Source organism: Grampus griseus, assembly GCF_964374135.1.
Source record: "Grampus griseus genome assembly, chromosome: 1".
Lineage (NCBI taxonomy): Eukaryota > Metazoa > Chordata > Mammalia > Artiodactyla > Delphinidae > Grampus > Grampus griseus.
In genome coordinates, this window is record NC_139017.1 from 22,959,866 (window position 1) to 22,969,422 (window position 9,557).

At 42.0% G+C, this 9,557-nt stretch overlaps 1 protein-coding gene across 1 annotated transcript; it reads left to right on the forward strand.

Annotated features, from left to right (window-relative positions):
* The first annotated feature begins 642 nt into the window (after window positions 1–642).
* On the forward strand, window positions 643–8,812 carry H3-3A (H3.3 histone A). Its single transcript, XM_082668069.1, has 4 exons — window positions 643–760; window positions 2,306–2,456; window positions 3,643–3,796; window positions 8,150–8,812. Exons 2-4 carry the CDS (start codon window positions 2,329–2,331, stop codon window positions 8,276–8,278), a joined length of 411 nt encoding a protein of 136 aa, XP_082524195.1. The 5' UTR covers window positions 643–760; window positions 2,306–2,328; the 3' UTR covers window positions 8,279–8,812.
* Window positions 8,813–9,557: the final 745 nt, after the last annotated feature.

Sequence of the window (9,557 nt, forward strand, 5' to 3'; positions counted from 1 at the left end):
CTGCAGTCCGGCAGCCCTGCCAGCGGCTAGAGCAGCCCCATCCGAAAGTGGACGCGGGACGCTAGGCTGCTATTTGCTTCCGGTTGGGTAGTGTTTTCAACTGGGGTGCACCGACCCGACCGGCGGTGCCCTTCTCCCCGCCCCCGGAGCGCCTCGGGGACGCGCGCCTGGGCCCGCGCCGGAGCGGGGCGCCCCCTCCCTCGCCCTCCCCGCCGCGGCCTGAGACGCCCGCAGGCCGGGTGTTCACCGACCGCGCCTCCTCCCGCCCGCCCCTCCCCCCTCACTTCCCCCTCGGCGCCCCAAACCCGGGCTTCCCGAGTGCCAAGACGTGTGCGCACGGAGCAGGGTGGGAGTGCGGGGCCGGAGAGCCGGAGTTAAAACGGGGTCGGGCGGGCGGCCGTCTCGGCCCGAGCCGGCGGCCCTTCGGCGTGTCTTTTGTGTTTGTACACACACTGCGCGAGGCGGCCGGGAGGAGGGAGCGGGCGGCGCGCGGGGGAGGGGCGAGCGCGCGCCAGCGAACGGGCGCGCGGGGGGAGGGGCGGAGGCGGGGCGCGAGCGAGGGGCGGGGGCGGGGCCGAGCCTTCCCTCCATTGTGTGTGATTGGTTGGCGCGCGGCGCGGGGGCGGGGCGGCGTGTGTTGGGGGATAGCCTCGGTGTCAGCCATCTTTCAATTGTGTTCGCTGCCGCCGCCGCGCCGCTGTCGCTCTCCGACGCCAGCGCCGCCTCTAGCTCGCTGAGCTCCAGCCGAAGGAGAAGGGGGGTAAGTTTCCCCGTCTGCCCGCTTCCCCGGAACCGAGCCCCGCTTGCCGTCAACCCCGGGCCGGGCCCCGGCGGTGCGGTGAGGGGACCCAGGGTCCCTCCGGCTTGGCCCACAAACTTTTTGGCCCAGAAATGGAGGTGAGGAGCGAGTTTCCCTCACCCCTCAGGCGACGGCGGCTCCGGCGGCTCCCCAGTCTCTCGCCGCCTCAGCCCAACAGCAGCAACCGCCGCGTCGCCGAGCCTGCTCTCCCTCCCCGCGCCCCTGGCTCCTCTTTCTTCGGTGAAATCCCGCCCGCCGCCCCTTCCCGGGACCCCAGACCTTCACCACGACCCGCGCGGGCCTCTTAACTACCGCCCCCGGACCCCGGACCCCAGTTTTCGAGCGGGAAAAGGGTGGAAATCGCCGCTGCTTCCCACCCTGGGGTAACTCGCTTTTTGCTGCCTCCCCACAGTTGTTGCTAAGCTTCACCATCTTGTCTCTCTTCTCTGGTCACCGACCATATTTTTTCCCCCGTTTCTCTCTTCCCCATTCGAAAAAGGAGGAAAATTTTTTAAAGAGAAAAATTTTTTTCTCCTTTTTTAGAGAAGCGGAAACTTGATGCATTTGAAATGCACAAAAAAAACTTTTGCATTTTGGAGGGCGGCACGTGGCAGGGGATCGGGCTATTTTCGAGCGATTTGGTGTTTTGTCTCTTTGGTAGGGAATCGGATACGTTTTGCGATTGTTTCCATTTTGTTCTGGTCTGGGAGCCGAGTTTGTGCCTGCGCGAGACGCTGGGAGCGAGGCGGGCAGGCTGGGGGACCCTGTGCCGAGGGGCCGGAGGAGGCGAAACCAAAAGTTTATGTGGTGCTTGGGGTGGACTGGTCGGCCGGTCCCGTGCGTTAATTAAAGCCTGGGTGCGGGGCACTTTTTTTTTTTAATTTCACTGCGAAGCTTCTGAGGACTGGACGCCAGGACGGTGCTTTGTAGAATGCTCGCTGGTGGTAGCTGTTGTTCCTCTCTTGTTTTTTGAGACGCCTTTTTGTCAACAGAACTGTAGAGATGCAGAAGCAGGAATGTTTTCAGATATTTACAGCAGTCTATCAACTGCCAGACGTAAAGGGGGGGGGCGGCGGGGGGGGTGACCAAAACCTTTTTTGCTGTAATTTGACTCGACCTTTCTGTGGTTTGTGGCTTCGTTCTTTTGACTTGTTAGTGGATCGAATATTTACAGACATTTCTAATTTCTACTTTAATTAAAGAAACTGAAGTGAAGGCTGTCAGGGGTCTTTTTGTTTTGCCGTTTATCGCTCAGATTTGGCATTTTTGAGAGATGATTGGTGTTAACGCTAACAATTTTCTAGTACTACAGTTTGTTTCAGGAAGTCATATTTGGGTGGTAGACGTAATCTGCACACTTTAAAATTATGTAACATTACAGACATTATTTTTTTATACTGATCATAATTTCCAGATTTTTTTGGGGGGGGGGAGCGGTGGTAATGGCAGGAAAACTTGTATGTTTGTTAGTTGCATATGGTGATTTTTGTGTTTTGATGCTGGTAGGTAAGTAAGGAGGTCTTTATACCATGGCTCGTACAAAGCAGACTGCCCGCAAATCGACCGGTGGTAAAGCACCGAGGAAGCAACTGGCTACGAAAGCCGCTCGCAAGAGTGCGCCCTCTACTGGAGGGGTGAAGAAACCTCATCGTTACAGGTATTAAAACAAGAGGAGGGAAAAAATGGGACAAAGCCTATCTCCCGAAGCAGTATCTATATAATTTAATAAAAAGATGTATAATTATACTTTTTGCTTTAGAGAAACTAATAATTTTTCCTTTTGAATATTTACTAATACTTTAAAATATATATATATAATTTAGTGTTAGGTTTTATTGGGAACATGTTTAATTTTGAAGCCATGATCTTGCCCATAGCCCAGAGGAGAGGTTGTATCACTAATAACGTTAATGGGATAGGGTAACATTTTATTTAGCTGTTAGGTGTATTGTATATTTTTTAAATAGTAAATACATTTTTAAATACATTTTTGAGGATACTCTTTCTCTTGGTAAAGTAATTTAATCAAGATTGGGGGTCATTTTGTTTTAGGTAAGTCCTTCATTTACTTGAATTGGTTTATTTCCTTCTGTTAGCACAGTTTTGAACTACCCTGAGCAGTGTTGTTAAGGGCATCTGCCATTAGAGGGCAGAAGTTGTCTGTGTTTAGGTGCCTTCTGCAAATGATTTTAGTTAGCCTAAAATAAAAGTGGAAGAAATAAGTCAGAATTGAGGTAAATTTCTTGCTTAAAATTAGTTTTAAAAAGAAAGAAAGAAAGAAAACTTCCATATAGAAGATACACCATAAAAGAGTATTCACATTTAATCATTCATGAGGGATGTGCAGTGTTCAAAGGTATTCTGGGAAATCAAACTTAAATGCCATAAGTGTATTTTTTAAAGGAAGCTCATTGGGTTGTGCTGGTAGGTCTTTTAGAAGAATTGGGGGTGCCAGTGGGAAGAAGGAGAGTGCTGCCAAATTGAGAAGAGTCTGAACAATTTTGACCTCTTTATTTGTGACCTAGTACTTTCCCAAGTTGTAATTATAACAAGTTAGTTATATATATGTTAAAGAGGAAGAAAATAAGGGGACTTTGATTAAACCCCCCTGCCAGGAATCTACTTTAATATCATGCTTTTTGCTTTAAAGGATTGTTGTGTTACTCTTAACAGACTTGAATATTCGGGTCATAATTTAATAAGTGAAATTTGATACAGAAGCTGAAGAATAGTTGGGTGATTTATTTTGTGAAAAGTGACTGCGTCTTTTTAAAGCTGATGACCACTCTTTTATGTTTTTTATGTATTTGGTAACCGTGTCTTTATTGTGTTTTGTTTTAAAGGCCTGGTACCGTGGCACTCCGTGAAATTAGACGTTATCAGAAGTCCACTGAACTTCTGATTCGCAAACTTCCCTTCCAGCGTCTGGTGCGGGAAATTGCTCAGGACTTCAAAACAGATCTGCGCTTCCAGAGTGCAGCTATTGGTGCTTTGCAGGTAAAATGGCGGGTGGGAAAGGCTCTAAGAGTTGGCCGTTCCTGCTTTGTACCAAGAACAAATCTAAATCTTTGTATATGCTTGTTAAATTTAATCATCACGAGTGGATGAGGTAGGTCTTATCTATTTCACTGTTAAGATGTCAGAAAGGTTAAGTTGCTCAAGGTCATACAAGCAGACATAAGATTTTAAAATTTTAGACGTTGCAGTGTTTAAAGGGAAAAAGAACCTTCTGGTTTGGCTTACAGTTGCTGCAGGACATCAGGAAGTCATGGGGCTAAAGGTAATTGGTAATTAGTTTCAAACAGTGACTGATATAAAAAGAATGTTAGAATAAATGGCTTCCTGGGCCTGAAGAGGCAGTTGCAAGTGGAGAGAACATAATATCTGGGATGAGAACAGGCAGCATAAAAGAACTGTGCATTGAGGTAAAAGAAGCATGAGTGGTAGTTAGGATTAGGTTGACGATAAGGAGAAAAAGATACTAGGCTTGTAAAAAGAAATTGGAAGACTTGTAGTTTGCTAAAGGGGATTATGTATGGATTTCCACTTAAATGGGAAACATAGTGAATTTATTCTTAGCTCCAGTGTGTCAGAACTTTGAGAAGTACTGTTTTAGCTGTGGTTATCTATTTGAAATACTGGTGGTTTGTGCCAAGATTAAAACTTGAAATGCCCACAAGTAAGATATTTGATTAGGTATGTGGGTATAATTAACATCAATCACTTAAGTAACCTATAATGTTAACGAGTTTGGCGTTCGTTGTAACTCAGAGTATGGTAAGACTGCCACCTCCTTCAGAGCGTGGGGTTAGAGGTGATTAAAATTGCGGATTGCTAGGCACCTCCACAGACCTGAATCGGAATCTCTTTTGGGGGAGGGTCCAGAATCTACATACACTCCATTGGAGGATTTTGCAAGGCTGCTGTTGCCAAGCTTTTCCTTTATGTGTGAGGAAGATTTGATAGGTGGATTCTACCCTGAAGTGTAATTGGTTGAGCTGTTTCTATGGTTAGTCTGAACTTCATTTGATTGGTAAATTCCAGGAGTAGGCATCCATTAAATTCTCAATGAATTGAAATTACTGAAATTTCAAACTACTAAAATCTTCCAGTGCTGTTATTTAAAACCCTTATTTTCTGTTTTAATCATTGACTATCTTTAGATCCCATTTTGTTTATTACTATAATTGCTAATCACATTTTCCCCACTAATTTTAAATATAGAAATATTATTGATATTCTCAAGCATTGATCTAAAGCTGCCAATTTTGTTTTGTAGTTAGAGTTAGCAGGGCTATGCTTGAAGAACACACTATACTTGAAAGTCCAACATTGTTGAGCTTAAGTGTCAATGATAGAGCTTTGTAAATTGATTACTAAACAGTCTGAGTAAAAGACTATTGTTTTTTAAAATTCATGTCTAAACTTCCACATTGCTGTTATTAAGGTGTGTGTTTTATATTTGTCAGTAAATGTGGTTGTATTGGTTTTGAGCAAAATGTTCGATTCTGCTGCCTGTAGTACTCCTGCATTAGGTAGCTCTTTATTGGAAGAGTAATCTTTGTTAGAAGTTTATTTTGTTTGTGTTGCTTTTTTTATACATCAGTTCTCTTAAAGATACAGAGATGGAGAATTTGCTAATGGAAATAGGGCAATAGAAGAGAGCAGTTGAAATAGAATTCCAAAAGTCACTATTTTTGCCTTTAGAATTACACAGTTTCCAACTTTTCTAATACAACTAAATGAGGAGGGGAGGTAGTCCAATGAGGATGGGAGAGAATTTAGTCTAGGTTTGCCATAGATAATCAAGAATTCGCTAACTTGACATTTAGCCTTTGCCCCTAATATCTGAGAGTTTGAACTGAGGTATCATGTTAAAAATGGACATTGGTGGTTTGAAGTGGTGGAAGAGTCAGATATTGAATATACTCAAAATGTTGTAAATTAACATTTTCTTCCAGTTATAAGATACTTTTTCTTTTGCTGTTATCAAAATTACGTTCACTGGGCTATAAATTAATGTGTCAGTCTTTAATTCCCGTCATAGCCTTAATGTTTAGGAGACTTTGAGACACTAGCAATAGAATTAGAAATATATGAGTCATGGTTAAATTCCCTATGAGTATTGACTCTTCTCCCACAGCTGACCAGACACAACTCTATAAAACCTATAGCCAGGTTGTAAGATGGCAGTGAGAGGCCCAGCTGCTACATGCCACATTTGAGTCGTACTAGGGGAGCCAGTAGATCATTATTCCACTCTTAAATGGTCTCAGAATTGCAGGACCTGTTGGCTTGTCCATATAGCAGCTCATAGTGCTGTGTTTTGCAGAAGCCTTCTAGATTTGCATAATCCTGAGATACGCTGGGTGAAACAAAAAAGAAACTAGTTTCTTTCTTGAGGAACTTCAGTCCTAGTATCTGATGTGTGGTGCGAACCCGTAAGAGTAGGCAGGCTACAGTATGCTGTGTTTCCTAAATTTTTTACCTATTTCTAGAGTATCCCAAGAATTAATCCCCAAACATTAAGGACTTTTGCTTTTAGTATATTCTTTGGAATAGGTAAGATACACGGAACTAATTGCATAGAAAAGATGCAAATTTCGGGAATTCCCTTGTGGTCCAGCGGTTAGGACTCCGCGCTTTCACAGCTGAGGAGCTGCATTCAGTCCTTGGTCAGGGAACTGTCCTGCAGCCACATATCCTGGCCAAGAAAAAAAAGGAAAAGATGCAAATTTCAGTTAGGGTTACAGGTCTCTGTTAAGTAATTTAAGGGCATTAAAAGATGGCTAGTGTACAAGGCCATTATGATTGCCAAGGCATTAGGAGTTCAAAGTTACCTGCACCTGGGAACCAGGGGCAGGAGGAGTGTTTGCTTTCTCCTTCATGGAATAATCTTAGGTAGTCCATAAAGGGGAGGTAAATAAGACTTAGCTCTTGATAACAAATGCTGCAGAAAGACATGTAGGGATAGTAAACTTTAGGTGAAACAGATTTTTATAGAAGAGAGATTAGGCTAAAAAGAATGAAGATATAAATGTAGGGAATAATTTTTTTCATAAGATGGAATAACGTAAACCATTTGAATTAATTGTTGCTGTGTTAGTTCTTTTAAAAGCAGAATCTCAAGTTTTATTGGCAAAGTCAAAATGTTTGTAAAAAGCAAAACTGGTTCTTCCCATCTCTGTATCTTGTGTGTTATGTAGTATTGTGGGGCTTGAATTGCTCAAGTATTCTGTGTATTTCCCTTTTAGTTTTATTACCCAGAGTTTCCAAAATGGATATAATTTTTTTAATTAGGACAAAAATAGCAATTACAAAAATCTGTTTTTTTCCCCTAAATATATCTCGAACAGAGAAATAACTTGCTTATAGAGAAGCCAAATATCGTCTTTCATTTAGTGTGTTCCTAATCCGCTGAAACAGTTGGACTGATGACTGGTAAAACAGTAGGTTCATTTCAAAATGAGTAAGCAGATGTTTTAACCTAGACGAAAGGATTCTTCAGCTTTTCAGACAGCTGTAAGATGTGCTAACAATTTAAGAGTTAATTATAAGTAGAAGCTCCCGTTTTTTCCTCTTTACATGCCAAGTGTTGGTGAATGATTCATGTAGCTACCAGTTTTTGAGTGAAAGTAGGGATAAGAAGATGCCTTCAGAAAAGTCTTAAGAATATCATGAGAAAAACCAGGGGGATCAATGTTAATGCTGGGAGGTAGCAAAAATGCCATTACAGATAGGGGTGCATAGAGGAAGGTACAGTTAGTGGGGGGCATGGGGGGCATATCTCAGCAAAGTAGGTCAATGTATATAAGTAAGACACAAATCTGGTGTGTTCTGGGACCCAATAGCACTCTAGTGGTAAAACTGAGGTGTTAAAGGAAAGGTAGATGAGGACCATATGATGGAAACCAGTGGTCAAACAGATATAATGAAGTGTGAGTAAGATTCAGAAAAAGGAGGACACAGCAGGGTAGGAGAGTATATTACTTTGGATTAGATACATGATTCCATTTATCTTAGGATGAGAATGAATGTTAGAATTTAAGTTGGATTTTTTGCTTTACTCAAGACACATTTCAGTTTACTAAAAATCACATATAACATTAAAAAAATTAAACTTTTTTAGTAGTGAAATTATTTGACTTGTATTATTTGATAAAGACTTGAGTTTTCACTTTCATAAGCTGCCTTTCAGCCTCGTCGCACAGATATTAAAATGTAAGCATTTGGTAAAATAGTCAACATCTTCTGAAGCAGGTTTTTAAAGGGCTCAAAAACCTCATCTTTTTAACTGATACAGATGTAACTTAACTATTGATAATATTTTTTTCTTTATTCCTGTTGTAGGAGGCAAGTGAGGCCTATCTGGTTGGCCTTTTTGAAGACACCAACCTGTGTGCTATCCATGCCAAACGTGTAACGATTATGCCAAAAGACATCCAGCTAGCACGCCGCATACGTGGAGAACGTGCTTAAGAATCCACTATGATGGGAAACATTTCATTCTTTAAAAAAAAAAAAAAAAAAAAAAAAAAAATCTCTTCCTGTTATTGGTAGTTCTGAATGTTAGATTTTTTTTTTTTCCCCGTGGGGTCAAAAGGTACCTAAGTATATGATTGCAGGTGGAAAAATGGGGGACAGAAATCAGGTATTGGCAGTTTTTCCATTTTCATTTGTGTGTGAATTTTTAATATAAATGCGGGGACATAAAGCATTAATGCAAGTCAAAATGTTTCAGTGAACAAGTTTCAGCAGTTCAACTTTATAACAATTATAAATAAACCTGTTAAATTTTTCTGGACAATGCCAGCATTTGGATTTTTTTAAAACAAGTAAATTTCTTATTGACTGCAACTAAATGGTGTTTGTAGCATTTTTATCATACAGTAGATTCCATCCATTCACTATACTTTTCTAACTGAGTTGTCCTATATGCAAGTACATGTTTTTAATGTTGTCTGTCTTCTGTGCTGTTCCTGTAAGTTTGCTATTAAAATACATTAAACTATACCTGCTTTTGGTCTTTACTATCAACCTTATCTGTACAATTAACTTACTTGAAATTTCCATATTCAGAATAATTTTAGTATCAAGTGTTTTGTCACTTTTTATCTGAAACTGTTGAGAGAGGAGGAAAGTATAAGCTTTGTATGGGAAGGAAACTGGAGCTACTGGCTTTCCTCAAATTTTTAAAAATTTGAAGATGGTATTTCTATTTTCCAAAACCAGAGTTTGACTACGGATATGTGTATAATAGGTATAAACCAGATAACTAACAAGAACTTGCTGTGTAAAAAAGTTCAAAACAAGGGGGCTTCCCTGGTGGCGCAGTGGCTAAGAATCCACCTGACTGGGACATTGGTTCGAACCCTGGTTGGGGAAGATCCCACATGCCGCGGAGCAACAAAGCCCGTGTGCCACAACTACTAAGCCTGCGCTCTAGAGCCTGTGTGCCTAGAGCCTGTGCTCCACAAGAGAAGCTGCTGCAATGAGAAGCCCACGCACCACAACAAAGAGTAGTCCCTGCTTGCTGCAACTAGAGAAAAGCCCATGCGCAGCAACAAAGACCCAACGCAGCTGAAAATTTATTAATTAAAAAAATTCAAAACAAAAACAGACACATGCTCCCCCAGTGTTCCTTGCACCGTTTACAACAGCCAGGACATGGAAACAACCTAAATGTCCACCAACAGAGGAATGGATAAAGCAGATGTGGCACATATATTCAATGGAATATTAGCCATAAAAAGGAACG